Below are 19,471 nucleotides of genomic sequence, written 5' to 3'. Positions count from 1 at the left end.
CAAAATTTCAAGCTCGTGGGTCCTAAACACCCATGGCTCATCTACCGCAAGAACGGTGCACCCCATACATCTATGCCACACCCGAATGGCGGGATTGTGGCAACTCATCGCGGGCCTTTTTACCCCAGGTTGATCATCAAGGCCCGAAATCGCCTTCCATACACGGGAATAGTGAAAGTCAATGGGCGGGGTGTGCGATGTCGCATTTTCCAGCCCAAAAATTTGAGCCAACCGACCCAAAGTGATGTTATGTTCCCGGTTCATAAGTCTAAAACTAAGAGTGGCCACCATCCCCGTTTGCCGGTGCTTGGTAATCTTAAGACTACTCAAAAATTCCCATGTAATCCGGGGGTAAGTGTATTCATGCATGGAAAATATGCCCCTCATACCACACCCCGCAAACAAAGCTTCCGTCTCCCCAGCAATCCCAAGGGTGCACAAAGACGGATGATGAAGAAATTTAGTAGGGGTGAGGGGACGATTTTTAAAGAGAATAAACTTACCCTTCTGCGTAGGTGTGGTAAACTCGACAGTGGGAAAGTCCGGATCGGGGTATGTATCGGTTGCGGCCCGAGCAATCAATGCCTCTTGGTCCCTTGCTATGTCGGCCCTTGTTCTTCTTCCCGACATCTTGATGATTGGAGTAGATTGGTGAAGGTAGGAGGAAGTTTGATTGAGTTTTAATGGAGTTAGGGTGAGAAAGGGGGAAAAATTATGGAGGAGTGATGAAGGAGAAGTGAAGAAATGAATTGGAAAAAGGGGGATATCGGGTTAATAATTGTGGTCTGCGGGTGTGTTTTGCCGGTTGGCGAACCGGCAGCCGGTCTGCCGGTAAAACACACTCTCCTCTTTTTTTAATTTTCGAATTTCTCCTTCAAAAATTTGACCTCGCTGCCGGTGGACCAACCGGCTGCCGGTCCACCGGCAAAGCACTCTCCTCAATTGATTTTTCCAAATATCAGGCGTGTTCTGCCGGTGAGCCGGCTGCCGGCCTACCGGCAAAACACACTCCATACTCAAATTTCGACTTCCTATCTTCAATACATGAATGTTTTACCGGTGAGCCGGTTGCCGGCCTACCGGCAAAACACTCCTCTTCACCAATTTCCAAAATTTTCCAAGTCTTCAGGTGTGTCATGCCGGTGGGCCGGTTGCCGGCCTGCCGGCAAAACACACTCCCAATCATCAATTCTTCGTGTATTCAGCTTTACCAGGTGCGTTATGCCGGTGAGCCGGCTGCCGGCCTACCGGCAAAACACACCATTTCTTCAATTTTGCAAAAATTTGTTTGGCCTCGCTGCCGGTGGACCAACCGGCTGCCGGTCCACCGGCAAAACACAACACTCAGCCATTTTTCGTTGTATTCTTCAAATTTGCTCAATTTTTCTTCAACTCAACTTTGAGCTTTTTCATTGACCCCGGGATTCTTGTTTTCCGCAACTACTCCGACGCATGATGCCGGGATTTCGGGTCAACGAAAATAAATACTTGTGTTCTTCAAAAGTGACCTCCGTCACCAATCCAAATAGACAAAATACGATTCCAAATTTCTCACTACTAGTCTAGGATGTAAATTATATACAAAGATGCATGGGTTGCCTCCCATGAAGCGCCCTTGTTTTATGTCGTAGGCTCGACGGAGTTATGAATGACAATCAATAATTTTGAAGGTAGGTAGCAATGGAGCTCACACTCTTGATGATAGGGGTTCCGGCAATGTAGTGCTTTAGCCGTTGTCCATTTACCTTGAATGTTTGGTCTCCATCGGATACCTCAACCGACCCATAGGGGAAAGCTCGGACCACGGTGAAAGGCCCCGACTACTTTGACTTTAGTTTTCCCGAAAATAGCTTGAACCTTGAGTTAAAGAGGAGAACCAAGTCCCCCTCCTTGAATTCCCTCCTTATAATAGCTTTGTCATGGAATCGCTTGGTCTTTTCCTTGTACAACCTAGAGCTCTCATAAGCCTCTAGTCGAAATTCTTCAAGCTCATTGAGGTCAAGTAGCCGCTTCTCTCCGGCGCTCTTCAAGTCAAAGTTAAGTAGTCGGATGGCCCAATGTGCCTTGTGCTCCAACTCAACCGGCAAATGGCAAGGCTTCCCATACACCAACCGGAATGGTGAAGTTCCTATTGGTGTTTTGAAAGCGGTCCGGTAAGCCCACAATGCATCATTAAGCTTGGTAGACCAATCTTTCCTTGACCGACTCACGGTCTTTTCAAGGATCATCTTGATTTCACGGTTAGAGATTTCGGCTTGGCCGTTAGCTTGTGGGTGATAGGCAAGGCTCCGCCTATGTTGCACCCCATGCTTCTTGAGTAAAGCATCAAGAGTCCTCTCCCGGAAATGAGTTCCACGGTCACTTATCACAATTCGTGGAACTCCAAACCGTGGGAATATGATTGTCTCCATTAGTTTGGTCACTGATTTTGCGTCACAAGTCTTTGTTGGAATTGCTTCAACCCATTTGCTCACATAGTCCACCGCAACAAGAATATACTCATTCCCATTTGATGAGGGAAAAGGGCCTTGATAGTCAATGCCCCATACATCGAATAACTCCACCTCAAGTATGTAGTTCATTGGCATTTCATGCCTCTTTGAAATGTTACCACTTCTTTGACACTTGTCACACTTCTTGACGTAGGTGGCCACATCGTGAAATAGGGAAGGCCAACAGAATCCACATTGGAGCACCCTCGCGGCGGTTTTTCGTGAACTACCATGCCCTCCACTCGGCATGTCATGGCAATGAGAGATTATGGGTTGGACTTCTTCATTGGGGATGCATCTTCTAATTATCCCGTCGGCACAAGCTTTGTAGAGGCACGGTTCTTCCCAAAAATATTGCTTAAGGTCATGGAAGAATTTCTTTCTCTTATGGGAGTCATAACCGTGCGGGATGACCCCGGATAGCAAATAATTTACATAGTCCGCGTACCAAGGGACATCCATCAAAGCGAGTGCAAATAGTTGATCATCCGGTAATGTGTCATTAATTGGCAATCCATCTTTATCCTTGACATGGAGTAGCCGAGAAAGATGATCGGCTACCACATTTTCTACACCTTTCTTGTCTCTAATCTCGATATCGAACTCTTGTAACAATAGTATCCACCGAATCAAACGGGGCTTTGACTCCTTCTTGATTAGCAAGTGTCTCAACGCCGTGTGATCGGTGTGCACAATTACCTTAGAGCCCACCAAATAAGAACGAAACTTGTTCATGGCATATATGACCGCCAAAAGCTCCTTTTCGGTGGTAGTGTAATGTGATTGAGCTTCATCCAAAGTCTTGCTTGCATAATATATGGCATGAAGTTTACCATTCTTCCTTTGTCCAAGCACCGCTCCCACCGCCACATCACTAGCATCGCACATCAACTCAAAAGGTTCTCCCCAAGTGGGAGGTTGCATGATTGGAGCGGTGATGAGAGCTTCCTTCAACCTATTGAATGCATCCAAACACTCATTAGTAAATTCAAATGGCACATCTTTTCCAAGCAACAAAGTTAAAGGTCGGGCAATCAAAGAAAAATCCTTAATGAATCTCCGGTAAAAACCGGCATGCCCAAGAAAACTCCTAATTCCTTTAACATTAGTGGGAGGGGGTAGAGTTTTGATCACTTCAATCTTGGCTTGATCAACTTCCAAGCCCTTACTTGACACTACATGACCCAAAACAACCCCGGATGTCACCATGAAATGACATTTCTCCCAATTCAAGACTAGACCACTCTCTTGACATCTTTTCAAGACCTTACCCAAATTAGCAAGACATCCATCAAATGAGGTGCCTACGACCGAGAAGTCGTCCATAAACACCTCCATGATATTCTCAACATATTCGGAAAATATAGCTAGCATGCATCTTTGAAATGTGGCCGACGCATTGCAAAGCCCAAAGGGCATGCGCCTATAAGCAAAGGTGCCGAATGGGCACGTGAATGTGGTCTTTTCTTGGTCATTAGGGTGAATCGGGATTTGGAAAAACCCCGAAAACCCATCAAGGTAGCAAAAGTGAGAATGTTGGGCAAGTCTTTCCAACATTTGGTCAAGGAAAGGGAGGGGGAAATGGTATTTCCTAGTTGCCTTGTTGAGGCGCCTATAGTCTATACACATTCTCCACCCGGTTGTGACTCTTGTTGGAATTAGTTCATTCTTATCATTGGTGACTACCGTGACCCCGCCCTTCTTCTAAGACAACATGCACCGGGCTCACCCATGCACTATCGGAGATAGGGTAAATTATGCTTGCATCATAGAGCTTCAACACCTCCTTCCTAACCACTTCTTTCATGGCGGGGTTAAGGCGGCGTTGAGGCTCAATGGAAGATGCATTCTCATCCTCCAAATGAATGCGATGGGTGCAAAAGGAAGGGCTAATCCCCTTGATATCATCAATTGAGTACCCAATGACATCTTTGTATTTTCTCACAACATCAAGTAATTTTTGAAGTTCGGTGTCATTGAGTGCACTATTGACAATAATAGGGTAAGTATCATTAGGGCCAAGGAAAGCATGTTTAAGAGTAGAAGGAAGAGGTTTCAACTCCACTTGAGGAGGCGTAGATCTCTCCTCCTTTTTACCATCTCCTCTCAAGCTTTCAAATTCTTTGTCCGGGTCTTCTTCAATTGTTGCTTCCATAGCTAAAGCATACTCCCGGTGCTCCTTGCAATCCTTTACCTTGCCCTCAAGGAACCCTTGCAAACCCTTGTCTTCATCAAATTTCTTCATATCAACCCATTCTTCTACCACATCAATCATATAACAAGACTTTTCTTCCGAAGGCTCTTTCATAGCCTTGTTCAAGGAGAATTCAACCTTATCTTCACCCACTTGCAAAGAAAGCTTCCCATTCTTCACATCAATCATAGCACCCCCCGTAGCAAGGCAAGGGCGCCCCAATATGATGGGAATATTTGAGTCTTCGGGGATGTCCATTACATAGAAATCACATGGAAATGCAAGTTTCCCCACCTTGAGTGGGACATCCTCCACAAGACCAATAGGGTATCTTACCGACCTATCCGCTAGTTGGAGAGAAACCCTTGTTGGTGAAAGCTCATAACCTTTCAACTTCTTAAAAATTTTGAGGGGCATAAGACTAATGCTAGCCCCCAAATCACACAAAGCCCTCTCAATGTGCACGGTCCCAATCTTACAAGGAATGGAGAAACTCCCCGGGTCTTCAAGCTTTTGAGGAGCCTCATTCATGAGAATTGCACTACACTCCTTGGATAAGTTCACCGTGGTTGTCGGGCTCAAGGAGTTTTTGTTAGAGATGAGCTCCTTCAAGAACTTGCCATAGCTTGGAATCTCCTTTACGGCATCAATGAAAGGCATAGTAATGTTGATACCCTTCATCATATCCATGAACTTCCCATACTTTTGTTCAAGTTTGGCTCTTGCCAACCTTTGTGGAAAGGGAACCGGTGGTAGATAAGTTCTTACCACTTGTTGTTGAGGCTCTTCAACTACCCTTGTTGGTTCATCAATCACTTTTGGAGTTTCCACAACAATTTCCACGAGTTCCTCTTCTCCCTCCTTTTCTTCAATTATCTTAGGAGGTTCAACCACAACTTGAGGTTCAATGACATTACCCGGTCTACTACTCTTCCTTTTCTTGACAAATTCCCGGTCTTCCAAATCCCTACCACTCCTCAAGTGGATAGCATTCATAGTTTTTGGATTTTCCTCGGTTTTACCTGGGAATTTCCCTTGGGAGGCTTGAAGTTGGCTCATTTGAGTAGCCAATTGGGAGATTTGGTTGTCCGTCATCCGTTGAGAAGCTTGCATTTGGGTCCTAAGTTGGTTGATGGATGAGGTTGTCTCGTCATGTTTTTGAGTGGAATGGTTGATGAATTGTGTTTGAGTATTGACAAGTTGGTTTTGTGAAGTCATCAATTGTTCCATCATGAGTTCCAAACTTGACTTTGGTTGGGTGGTTTGTTGGAAAGGTTGGGTGTTTTGTTGGAAAGGTTGGGTGTTTTGTTGAAAAGGTGGGTTGGTTGGTGGGTTGAGTGGTTGAAATTGTTGTTGCCTTGGTTGGAAGGTTCTCCCTTGGAAACCCGGTGGACCTTGGTTGAATGTAGTGTTTTGTTTTTGAGTTTGGAAGTTTGGTTGTTGTGATTTTTGTTGGAAGGTTGGGTTTTGGACATTTTGAGAGCCATAGGAGAAGTTTGGGTGGGCTCTCAATCCGGGGTGATATTGGTTGTTGTTGAATGCTTGCTTGGCCGGACTAGACTCCCATATCCCGTTCACTTGCTCCATACAACTTCCATCTCCAACCACCAAAGGACACTCATTGGGTGGGTGTCCTTGGTCTCCACAAAGCTCACAACTATAGACTTGGTTCCTCATAGAAGAATTGCTAGATGTTTTGCTTGAGCTCATCAAGGCTACTTGTTGCTTAAGCTCTTCTATCATCTCCTTCACTTCCACATTGTTGGCCGACTCGACCGTTGACTTCCCCTTCCTCTTGTGCCTATCATTGTTCCAATGAAAGGTACGAGAAGCCATTTCTTCAATAAGTTCTTTTGCCATCTTGTGATCTATCTTATCCAAAGCTCCCTTCCCGAGCCTAATCAAGGTTCATCTTCATATCATTGTTTAACCCTTCATAGAAATTGTTGATGAGCTCATCATCTCCAATACCGTGGTGAGGACATAGCCTTTGGAGGCCCTTGTACCTCTCCCATGCTTCATAAAGGGTCTCATCTTCTTGTTGGGTGAACCCTTGGAGCTCACTCTTGATTCTTGCGGTTCGTTGGGGTGGGAAATACTTGTTGAGAAAAGCCTTAGAGACATCGTCCCAAGTCCGAAGAGAGTCGGGTTCACAACTTTTAAGCCATTCCTTGGCACTTCCCCTCAAAGAGTAAGGGAAAAGCCTAAGGCGTACGGCATCTTCCGTGACTCCATTGGCCTTGAACATGTCACAACTATCCAAGAACTCGTTGAGATGCTCGTTGGGGTTTTCGGTGGCTCCCCCTCCGAATTGATTCCCTTGGACAAGTTGTAGCAAGGTGGCTTTCACATCAAAATTGTTGGCTTGAATAGGTGGCTTCACAATACTCGGATTCACCACCTTTTTCGGAGCCAAGTTATCTCTCATAGGGACCGCGGCCATTGTTACTTCCGTTTCCGGTGTTGCAAAAGGATTTTCGAAAGTTTCAAAGACCCGTGGTCCTTCTTGAAGGTTCTCAATTACTGGATTTTCTTGAGGAATCGGTGTTTCTATAAGTCCTCTTCTACGGAGCGAATTTAGTCTTCTCGCGGTTGCTTCGATCTCGTGGTCAATCGGACGTATTGGTTGACCTCTTTGATTTCTTCTTCTCATGCAAGAAGTCCTACACACTCAAGAGAGAGATTAGTAACAAAAGACTTAGTCTAAACAAGAATGAAAACAATTAATATCTAGCCGAACTCCCCAAGAACTGGCGCCAAAAACTTGATGGTATCAAGCTATACCTCGCAAGTGCACGATTTTATCGTTGTACACTATTAAGGGTCGATCCCACAAGGAGTTGAGAAGATTACTAATTGTTCTAATCCTATCGTTTAGCTAAGTCAACAATAAGGGATGAAGGTTATACTAAAACTACCAACAACAAGGTAAAGCGACTAAATAAAGAAATAAGGGAAAGAGCAAGATAAAATAAATAGATGGAAATCAAATAATTTAAAAGCCTAAGACTCGGTTCTCCCCAAACAATTCGTAATTCCACACAATCGAATCTCTAGGCTAATCACAAGGGTAGTTAGGTGAGGAGGTGACGACTCTAATTCGCCTAAGACCCCCCTCTCGGGTTCGAAATAGGACACTAGTGCTACCCACCAACCCCTCTCGGGTTCAAGGTCGAATCCCTAACTCAATACCCGACTACCCCAAAAACATGCATTATTCCCAAGGTAGTCCAATATTTGCTAAGGTCATTAAGCCCCGTCAATTCCCGGGTCATCCCACTCCCTCTCTCGAGGGTCGATTTCAAACGCTAGATTAGAGGTGTCCTACCCCGGTTCTCCCTTTCGGTCTCAACCAAGGTCAACAATAGGGTCAAATCAAGGGTATCCAAATCACAACCTAACCAACTCTCGTTGGTGGTCAAGGGTCGTAAGTCGACACTACCCGAAAGTCAACCCATAAACCAAGTCAATCCTCTAATCTACCCTCACCAATTTCCCCAAATAATTAGCCTTTATGAAATTCAACTAGTGAAATTACTCATGTTGGGTCAAACCGAGCCCTAGTGGAAGACTACTCACTAATCATGGTCCTAATTGCAAAATAAACAATAAAGATGGAAACTTTGGTCACAAACATGGTGAAAAGATGAAATTCACTACTAAACATGCAACAATCTAGCAATTGGTGTAAGGAAAGATGATTTAATCTAATAATGAGAGTGATTAAACCTAAAGCCACAATCTTTAACCAAATCAACTCAAAGATTAAGTCTTTGAGGACAACTACCCAAGGATGAATAAATAAAAGAGAAACAAAGGAAAGATCAACAATAAAAAGATGAACAATGATGAAATTAACAACAACAAACAAACAACACCAACAATCTTAACATAAACAATCAAACAAACATAAAAGAAGAACAAAATGTAAACAAATGAAAAAAGGGAGAGAATTAATACCAACAAAATAGTGAAAGAGGAATTTGGATAGAAATAATAAAGAAGGAAATCCTTCAATCTTCTTACAAACCCAAATTCAATCACTAATTGATTGAAGAACTAGCTTAATTAGGGAATGATTAGTGAAATAATTAACAAAGTTTCAAACTTGGAAAAGGAAATAAATCAGATCTAGGGTTGTGTGTACAAAAGGGTTTAAGAGGGGGTATTTATAGGCTTGTACAAGATTAGGAAGAAAAAGGAAGAAAAGCCCAAATCCCGTCTTTCTTTGTGTTTTTTTAGGCCCACCGTGGCGGGTGGTCTTACCGGTAAAACGTGCAAGATTTAAAAATAGCTGGCATTTGTGTTTTCGGTGGGCGGTTCTTGGCTCCGGCAAAACACCTTCTTCGGACTTCTTCTTTTTCTTCAAGGTGCGTAATGCCGGTTGACCGGCTGCCGGTGCTCCTACCGGCAGCGAGGCCAAGCTCGTTTTTTCCTTCAATTCTTCTTTTAATTCCACATGTTGTGCTTTACCGGTGGGCCGGTTGCCGGCCTGCCAGCAAAGCACCTTCTTCAGCTTTTCTTCAAATTTCTTGAGTGATTCTCTGGGGTGTATTTTTGCGGCTAGGGTTAGAGGCCATTGCCGGTCCCCGGCAAGAAACACACGATCTTCATTTCTTCACCTCTTCTTCATGTAAAGGCAATGGGGTGCCTTTCTTGCCCCAATTTCTCCATACTCGGGTCGTTTCCTACAAAAGGATGCACAAGGTAATAAGTACGGGCATTGGGCACAAAAAGCAAAGAAAAACACCCGAAACCGACTCGTTATGAGTCGGTATGCATAAAAGAAAGAGGGAATTAGAAGTAAAATAATCGTATATCAGAAACAACCGTATACTTATCAATTGCTTTTATAGACCATACATGCCGACGTGCGTTTTTCATTTACTTTTTTAGTTGTTGATTTATTCGAATACTATAAAGTAAGTATATGGTCCTCTTTTATTTTTCCAACTTTTTAACCAAGTTGATTAAGCATATATTCTTTTTATTTTTTTCACTAATTTTTGTAGTGGAAATACGGTTATACAATAAACTATTTATTTCCTCCGAAATGAATTTACACAACCTACTAATATTTGTTTTTGTGCTACTTTGACCGGGTTTTTCTCCATTAATATGTTACTAATTTTTTTTTATAACTTAATATCTTATGAAAGATTGTTGGTGACAAATGCAAATACATAAGTGCATATATAAATATTTGATTGTATTTTAACAATTTAGATCAAATTTGGAATTTTTTTTCCTCAAATAAAATGCAAATGCATGTGATGTTTGAATCGGCCATGCTTGCTATGTTAACCAAAATTGCAATAAACACATGAAATCCAATTGTGAGTGGGTCCAAAATATTTACTTTTCTATACCCAAAATATAACCGATAGGTCTCTCTTAAGGCGATATATGTCTTAAAATTAAAACAAGTCAAATAACATTCACTTAGATAGAATGAGACAACATTGAGTGGACTCATACTAAGGCATCTTGTGACGGTTGATCTCTTTTGTGAAGGATCACAAATTATGACAGGAAAAATGTGACTATTTTATTTACAAATTCTTATTTATCAGATAATCAATGGTGGAGTCAGGAATCTCCATCCGGGGAACGAAAAAATTCGGCAATTTGAAAAAACTTTGGAAATTTAACTAAAAAATTCGGATTTTCCCATTTTCAGCGAGGGTGAACGCTCTTGAAAGCCGCCGCCCTTTTGCTCCACCACTGCAGATAATAGTTACTTTTCACATTTTCTCCGTCACAAATGAGAATTTGTGAAGATACTATAGAGGTGGCGTCATGTTACAAAAGGACACCATAGTGATGCGGTCAGATATATAAAGACTCTCTAAATACGACGCCTCTATACATGCATAACAAGTCTTACTTATGACGGTTGCAAGATTGTAACGTCTCATAATCCCATTTCTTTCAACATTATTTAAATCGGTTGTGAGTCATCATTGTAAGAATTTGTGATACATAATGAGAGGTGGATAAGTTTGGCTCCTAAGTCTCAACCTGTCTCTGGATATTATATCTTGGAAGATGGGACTTCTCCCCATTTCTTCTCCATACCTTTTCTTATCAGCTGCCATTATGGGCCCACTTTCATGCTCATAAGAAAAGGCTTTAGGCCCATCCGATATACATGGGCTTCTGTCATAGACCATCTTTGTACTTTAGGGCCATCTTGCATTTCATCAACTCACCAGGCAACTCCTTTCTAAAAGGAAAAAGAAATGGCACCCACCCGATAATACTCAAATTAGGCATCATTAGGGTTATTACCAGTAGAATTTTTCTCGAGTTTTGCAACATTTTTAGGAGGAATATTACAACAAACAAGATATGTGTTCAAGCATGTACCTAACAAGTAAATGATGAGATATGTACTTGAATTGCAAAATATGCAAGTTGTTTGGTTAACCCAATTCACATTAATTAAAAGTTCCCACAAGCATGAATTCTAGTTCCTCCATAATGAAGGAAGTTGCTTACCTAGGCCTTCTAGATAAGTTGAAATGCCTACATGAATTGCACTTTCTTCATGGCAACCAAACAATATTTGCTAATTCACATGAATTCTAAAATCATGTATTTTACTAGGTTTGGTGTCCGCCTACGCCCGGGCTACCTTTATTTAGCATTTAAACTTTATTTTCTATGAAATCTGTTTCGCTAAATTTGTTGAACACATACATTTACAATTTATATCTTGAAATTATGATGGGATGTAAAATTAATCAACAAATTATGTGACACGTTCGCCACTCCCGCTGTCAATATTATTACTTTCACTACATCCCCTATTAATACTATTATCTTTACTACTTCTTCGATTAATGTTGTTTGTTTAACTACTCCTGCTATTTTTACGGTTAACCCGTTAGTTTTATCAAACTCATATATTTAAATAAATTAATATTTTCTTAAAATCGTATTATTAGTTAATTTTTCATACTCTCTCCGTTGTTCCTACTGTTACTTTCATTACATGTTTTGTGACTACTATAGTACTATTACTTTCACTTCTCCCGCCGTCATAATTTTTCCTTTCACTACTCCCGCATTTATTATTGTTAATTTCACTACTCTCATTGCTGCTAGTGCGACTTTCACTCCTCCGATTGCTATTATTGTCGCTTTTACTACTCACATGGGTGGTTACTACCATATCATAGTAGTTGATTATCTACTTATATTCGAGTTTTCAATCTCAGCTTCAGACTTAAGATCTTAATTTGCCCCCTTTTTCATATAAATGGAGGATGGAAAAATAGATTAAATTAGCATATGGCAGACAACCAAGGCAACGACAAATTCCAAAGTTGAAAAAGAAGAGAGGACCTAGAAGGGGAAAGAGACGGAGAGAAGAGGAATGACAGAGTGAGAAGCACTGATAATTCATAAAATAATGATGAAAGGGGTAAAATGGGGAGAAATGTCTATTTCCATCCTATTCGCGTGTTAAGCTGCCTCCTCCTTCCACTCTATGCTTCTCTTCTCTCTCTCTTTTCCATCCTACCTGAGCCATACATTATGAATTTTTTGGTCATGTGATTACAGTTGTTCTTTCATAGTTCCTCATTCTCCATTTTTGTTTCCTATATCAAATATCCGTTCCTCATTACTGTGATTGTGATTACCGCCTATCTCTGGTCTCCAACCTCCGACCTTCGTCTTCAACTACCACTGCAAAACAAAACCAACTAAAAGAGCATCACTTTCAGAAACAACTCGCTACCACCGAGTGTCTTCCGATCAGAGGCATGCAAATAGAAAAATGGGAGTAGACAAAGAAAATACAAACACCCAAAAGAGCAAAGAGAGAAGAAAGTAAAGGGGGTGCTGAATTGTTATTACTTTGAGTGGGATTAATGATAGATTAATCTAGAAGAGGAGGAGGCAAAAAACTACAGAGTATAATATAATTGATGAAAGAGAGCATAGAAAGAGAACGAGAAGAGAGAAGTAGAGAAGCAAGCTTGCATGACACGGGATTATATATTTAAATAAATCTGAAATATTATATTAGAATATTATTTAAGAGCAATCGTTTTTAATTACTAATTAAATTACAATTACAATTCTAATGAATTATGAAATATTATATTTTTTGGAAATATAGATTGATTTATTTACCTTTTAATAGTTTCCAAAATATAAAATACTTATATTATATTATATTATATTATATTATATTATATTATATTATATTATATTATATTATATTATATTATATTATATTATATTATATTCGTGTATGTTAAATAATTAACATCTTTATACTAATTAATACCATAACTGGGGCATGTTATTTTATGGAAAATCATTATATTATAGTGTTCTCTAAATTTATAATTCAACCAAAACTATATAATATTTACATTGAAGTCCCTTGGTTGGGTTCATCACACAGTGCCATGATTAAAAACTATATAGTATAATTAATTTGTATAGATTTATTTAATTACATTGAAATCACTTGGTTTCTGGAATTAATATATAGTACTAGGTTTGGCGCCCGGCTTCGCCTGGGCTACCTCTATTTACCGTTGAATTTTATTTTCAATTAAATAAACTATGTTGGAGTTGTCTAACTCACACGTTTAATATTTGTAATATATTTTTCTACGGCATATCTTGTAATTATGATGAAATGTAAAATTTATTTTCAAATTATGAGACATGTTCACTATCCCGCTATTAATATTATTACTTTCACGACATTCTTTTTTAATATCATTACGTTCACTACTCCCGTGGTTACTATTGTTTCTTTTACTAATTCCTCTATTTGTTTTTTGTTAAATTCATTATTCCCTTTAATTTTATCCGGCTATATTTAAATAAATAAAATATTTCCTTGAGTCGATTGGTTATTTAATTGTTCATCCTTTTTCTCATTGTTACCACTGTTACTTTCACTACATTCGTAGTTACTTTCACTACTTCCACTATCATTATTATAACTGTCACTACTCGCACATTAATACCGTTAATTTTATTAATCTCGTTACTGCTACTATTACTCTTATTACATTTAATTTAATGTATAGTTCTATGATGATACTAATTAATTTCATAAGTGGGGCATGTTAATTTTAAGGAAAATCACTATATTCTTGTGTTTTCTAAATTTAATTACTTTAATTTAATGTAATTTCCATAAATGTTCTTCATCAAGGCATCTTTATATTATACTTTTAACCAAAACTATAGAATATTTACATTGAAGTCCCTTTATCAAGTCCATCACACGGTGTTATCGATTTAAAATTATATAGTATAATTAATTTGTATAGATTTATTTAATTACAGTAAAGTTACTTGGTTTCTGGAATTAATATATAGTATGGATTGATTAATTGATAACTTTATAGGCAATACAAATTCTTACATGCAATCAAACGACTCCTGAGTGCTCTTCTATGGGCACACCCCCTAAAACTTTCTTGCTCCTCCTAGCAATTTCTTTCATTAAGGTGTATTATTACTTTAATATATTCATTCACGTTACTGTTGGAATATATGTAATTTATTCACAATATTTGCTAAATAAAATTACATATATTCAGTTCACTTTTAATACTCTCTCAACTCAACTCCAAAATACCATGACATCATGATAGATCATATGCCAATGCTTTTTATACTTATGTTCGATCTATCATATTTGACATATTGTAAGTGTAAAACGAATAATACTCGTTCTAACCAACAATTTGTTTATTTTAGTGGGATAAAACAAATCGATCAATAATAATAATAATAATAATAATAATAATAATAATAATAATAATAATAATAATATTATTATTATTATTATTATTATTTTTCTTATATGTATATAGGAGTGTATCGGAATACATGGGCCAACATTATTATTTAGTGAGTACAATTAATACTTGTTTCGTCTCAATTATTTATTCGAAAATAAATGATTGGGACAAAGGAAGTACTATATAGTAGTAGCTCTTCATGAGGCACATATATATCTAAGGCAATCATGAGAGTTTAAAGTTTAGATACATTTATTGGCAGCAGTGACGGAACCCCGATTATGACTATGCTTCACCGGGTCAGAACCAGTTGTCCATATTAACATCTACGACGAGATTAGCCGTGTCCGGCTCCTGATGAACGATATTCGCATGAGGAGCAGTAGATGAAGCTTTTGCCAAATTCTCAAGGATGACTTTCAATGTGTTCTCGTCAGCAAATTCCTTTGAGCTACCGTAAGTAAATACCTGCAAATTCAAAAATACGTACTCGTTCTCAATATTCTCATAAAATTAAGGATTAATGCACTGCAAGAACAGCACGCATTACCGTATGATACAAGCAGTCGGTAATATAACAATTCTGTCGGTAAATTTCATTACCGACTAATTTTTTAGATTTACCGACCGTAAATCTAGTCGCTAATTTAATTTACTGACCGAAACTAAGTAGGCGGTAAATTACCAACCAATGCATTCAGTAATAGCCGAGCTTAGCTCGAGATCGGGTGGGCTCGAATTTTTTAGATCTAGCTCGGGCTCGGCTCAAAGCTCGTCGAGCCTAAAAAATTGAGGCTCGAGTTCGGCTCGGGAAAAGCTCGAGTTCGGATCGAGCTCGTTTTGTCATTATATATTTTCAGTTTCTCACCTTTTAAATCTAATTAAATATAAATATTTATGAAAAACAACAAAATTATAAAATAATAAAAAATATTATATCATAATATATTTATATAAATGTCTAAATAACATATAATTTGAAATAAACATAATACTACAACATAAAGATTATACAAAAAAAAAATATAATTCAGTCAGTACAAAAAGTATTTAGCCAAGCTCGGACTCGGCTCGTATTTAGCCAAGCTCGGCTCGGGCTCGTTTTGACCTAGCACGAGCCGATTCCGAGGGCTCAACGAGCCGACTCATATCATTGACAACCCTAATTCAGTCAGTACAAAAAGTCAAGGGAGTCAAAATATAAGAAAACAATCTGTCGGTAGTTACAAATTGGTCGGTAATAAAAAGCTCATCGGACCTTAAGGCCTTAACCTCACGGTTGGAGTAACGGAACTCTTACCACTTGAACTAACTAAAGTTAAAAAAATTGAGATATCGTACCCTGTTTGGAAAGTCAGGGGAGTTATAACGAGAAGGTGCATCCCAAGCAACTATCAATCCACATTGTACTCCTGATTTGGTGTATCCGCTATACTGAAACGCTCCAGACGACCCGTTTGAGCCCTTAAGAAAGGTAAACTTAATAACACCTTGAGCCGGAACAATTTCCGGCGTTTGATTATCAATCGGGCTTCCAGACCTATTGTGGTACCTGTCTAGCTTTATATAGCGAGATCCTTTGTTATTCACTGTTACAATTGTGGCCTTTTGAACTCCATGCAGGTGTTCCCCATTTGAATCCTTCTTCAGTTGCATTGAGGTCATGCTTGCTATCTTTATACTGTAATACAGTAATAAACACATGAAAGTCAATTGTTAGTAAGTCAAAAATATTTACTTTTTTATACCCAAGAATAATCCAAGATATAACCAGTTGCTCTCTCTTAAACGATATCCGTCTTAATATTAAAATAAGTCATTGTTTTATTCTACTTGAATCGTTTTAAGCTTAAGACGGATGTACTCGTCTAAAACAAGAATTTGTGAAATATAACGGTTATATTTCTCTATAGTAAGTTCTACTATACTCTGTATTATATGAAAGGGTATGCACTGATGACTAAACACAATAGGTAGGTCGATCGCCTGAGATATGGTCTTTCAGTAAATTTATCGGAAGACTAGTTACAATTTGACGTTTTAAGTGATACCAAAAGTAATTAAAAGGGTACATATAATATAAAAAGGCGTACTAATGATAATGGTCACAATCTACGATAAAAGGGGTACGTTGATTATAAAAACATCTACTACTAAATTAAAGAGACATTTTTTTACCACAATCAATAATAAGCGACTTATGAAAAACACAGAAAAAAATATATGAGGAAAGTGATTTCTCGATAACTTAGTGAGAGACCATCTCTCAAGAGTTTTTTGGGTTATACCTGTATGAATCTAGATTTTCTTGTTGAATTAGCTTTGGACTTGTTTGAAACAACCATGTACCTATCAATTGCTTTTATAGACCATATATGGGTTTTCAGTGAGGATCCTCTATCCCACTTTTGTGTCTCATTCCGTGTCCCATTCTATACACATTTTGACACATCAACACATTATCATATTTATTGTGTATTTTTTATTTGCAACAAGTAATGTGTCAATATGTGTATGGAGTGGATTATGGAATGAGACACAAAAGTGAGTCAGAGGATCCTCACTGGTGGATTTTTCATTTACTTGTTTAGTTGTTAACCTTATTCGAATATTATAAAGTGTCTATGGATATTATGACCCTCTTTTATTTTTCCAACTTTTTAACCAAGTTGATTAAGCATATATTCTTTTTTTTTATTTCACTAATTTTTGTAGTCGGCGTAAATACGATTTCATAATAAACTATTTATTTCCTCCAAACGAATCTAAATAATATTCTCCCTTCGTCATAACTCAATAGTTTACCCTTTTCTTTTCTAGTAAATAAATCAACTCATGTGGGCGGAGACCATCACAATTCCTCGTCATTTATGGTTGCTTTTATTTTTTTTTAACAAATATTAACTTATTCCCTTCTCCTTACCTTAATAATCGTATATAAATCAATTGTAAATTATTGACCGAAACGGAGGGTCATATTATTATTTGTTTTTGTGCTAATTTGACAAGGTTTTTCTCCATCAACATGTTACAAATTTTCTTATAAATTACCCGTAATATTTTATGAAAGATTGTTGATGACAAACGCAAATACATAAGTGCGTATATTAATTTTTGATCGCATTATAACAATTAAGTTCAAATTTTGGATTTTTTTGCCACAAAAATCCAAATGCGTGTGATGTTTGCAATTAAAGAACGTCTGATGACTCGCTTTAGTCGATCAACCAAGTCGACTAATCAAAGCTATCAAGATGAACTTAGTCGATCGACCAAAAAGACCTGTCGATCGACTTTTTGTCATCGCGCATTTCCTACAATGCACAATGAACTTCAAACCGCCGTCATTTCTTCGTTACTTGGGCAAATAGAGCGTCCTCGGTGGAGTTGGAGAGATAACAGGATAAGCTTTCACCTCCAATTTGAATCACTTGATTATCATTTGTAAAACTCTATTTATGACTCTTCAAATTAAGCACTAGTAATGTGAAGCTAAGTTCTTCTTTTGCTCGATAAGCTTCCTTATTTCACTAAGGACTCCAAAAAGGATGATTTCCAAGCTCATTTCGTACCAAGGTTGAGATTGCAAGCTTTAGTGACGAGTTTTAGATTGTTTGCACATACTCGGGCCTATAACCTGCATAAAACACAACACGACCCAAAGTAGCCAAAATAAGGAAGAATAATAGATAACGCTACTCAATAATGCATAGAAATGCGTGCAAAAAGATGGAATAAATGCATATAAGATGCACGCATGGTAGAGTCGTGCGACCGGCGAGTTAGGCCCGTTGCCGACGAGTCCCCCTTCCCCTCTTTCCGCCTTCAGAAATTCTTCCCAACTCACATAACCACCACCCAAAAACCCACGAAGTCATCCCCAAAACTCGAAAACCTCTCCCCCACCGTTTTTCAGGTTTGGGGGCTGATTTCGTGGGTTTTTGGGTGGTGGTTATGTGGGTTGGGTAGAATTTTTGAAGGGGGGAGATAAAGCTCAGTGAGGTTGTACGATGGCCGACGAGGTAGGGTGTCTGACAGTGCACTTCCAGCGAGGGCAATGAGGGTGGTGTCGACAATGGTGGTGGACATGGTTGCAAAGATCGTGGTGGTGCATGACATTGATGTTTATGGTAGATTCCTAAATGAGGTAGGGAAATGGAATCCTATACCTTCGGGGTGGGGGGAATGGATATAGAAGGATATAAGGGGTATGGGGAGGAATGAAGAGGGGAAAGAGTGAAACAAATTAGTGAAACAATCACTTACAAAGAGTTGGGAGATTTTATTTCTTTTCTCTTTTCTGTAGATTCCCAACCAAACGCCTTCTAAGCTTTTTAGCCCTATTATCCCAAAAATAATGAATGAAAATGCTTATTTTAAAATTATCTAGTTGAATTATTGACTCACCCCAAATATATTATGACACTGTTTAAATAAATGTGTTATTCGTGTCAAAAAGTTCAATCCTAACCCAATCTATTTAAGGTTCGTGTCATGTTCGTGTCAACCCAACTGCTAAAATGGGTCACAACGTCTTAACCCTAACATGCTAACTTTGTGTCAGGTCCGTATTGTATTTTCGGTTCGTGTTAATAATTGCCACTACTAGGAGGAAGTATTGAATAGAAAGATGAGGTGGAAAACCATGTACGGTGGAAAAAATGACAATTTGTAGTATCTAATTTTTGTAATTTAATTACGTAATGCTTTTTACAATGCCGGCAAGGGTAGAGTTTTGTGGTTAAAATTTGAGTGGAATTCCCAGGAGACCCAAATTCAAGCCTCTCCAAGAGCAAAATTTTGTGGAGTCTTGGCCTGAGTTCATGTCTTATAGACTTCGAGCCTATTACCTTTAAATGACTTACCTGAGATAGCAGTCAGTTGCGAGTTCACTCTTGTGTAACCTAACAATATCCATTTGTAACAAAAAAAAACAATATCCATTTATTTCACGGATTTAAGATTAGTGCTTTTATTACTCCACATTCTCAAATGATTTC

At 38.7% G+C, this 19,471-nt stretch overlaps 1 protein-coding gene and 1 non-coding gene across 2 annotated transcripts; one reads left to right on the top strand and one right to left on the bottom strand.

Moving 5' to 3' along the window:
• Positions 1–1,820: 1,820 nt before the first annotated feature.
• On the bottom strand, positions 1,821–5,682 carry LOC141623016 (uncharacterized). Its single transcript, XM_074439049.1, has 2 exons — positions 5,166–5,682; positions 1,821–2,455 (listed from the first exon to the last, which is right to left on the bottom strand). The coding sequence occupies exons 1-2, from the start codon at positions 5,680–5,682 to the stop codon at positions 1,821–1,823; spliced, it is 1,152 nt and encodes a 383-aa protein (XP_074295150.1).
• Positions 5,683–6,653: 971 nt separating this feature from the next.
• LOC141624472 (small nucleolar RNA R71) lies at positions 6,654–6,760 on the top strand. The gene has a single exon (XR_012534278.1). It is a non-coding gene; the product is annotated as a small nucleolar RNA R71 (small nucleolar RNA).
• Positions 6,761–19,471: the final 12,711 nt, after the last annotated feature.

Source organism: Silene latifolia, chromosome X (genome assembly GCF_048544455.1).
Source record: "Silene latifolia isolate original U9 population chromosome X, ASM4854445v1, whole genome shotgun sequence".
In the NCBI taxonomy this organism is placed as follows: Eukaryota; Viridiplantae; Streptophyta; class Magnoliopsida; order Caryophyllales; family Caryophyllaceae; genus Silene; species Silene latifolia.
This window is presented reverse-complemented; position numbering and strand designations above follow the sequence as displayed.

What these genes read in the sequence shown, in the direction of transcription:
- LOC141623016 (XM_074439049.1), bottom strand. Translation starts at nt 5,682, where the DNA reads ATGAATGCTATCCACTTGAGGAGTGGTAGGGATTTGGAAGACCGGGAA. An exon ending in GGGGAGTTTCTCCATTCCTT is followed by an intron (nt 2,456 to 5,165) that starts GTAAGATTGGGA and finishes AATGGGTTGAAG; the next exon opens with CAATTCCAACAAAGACTTGT.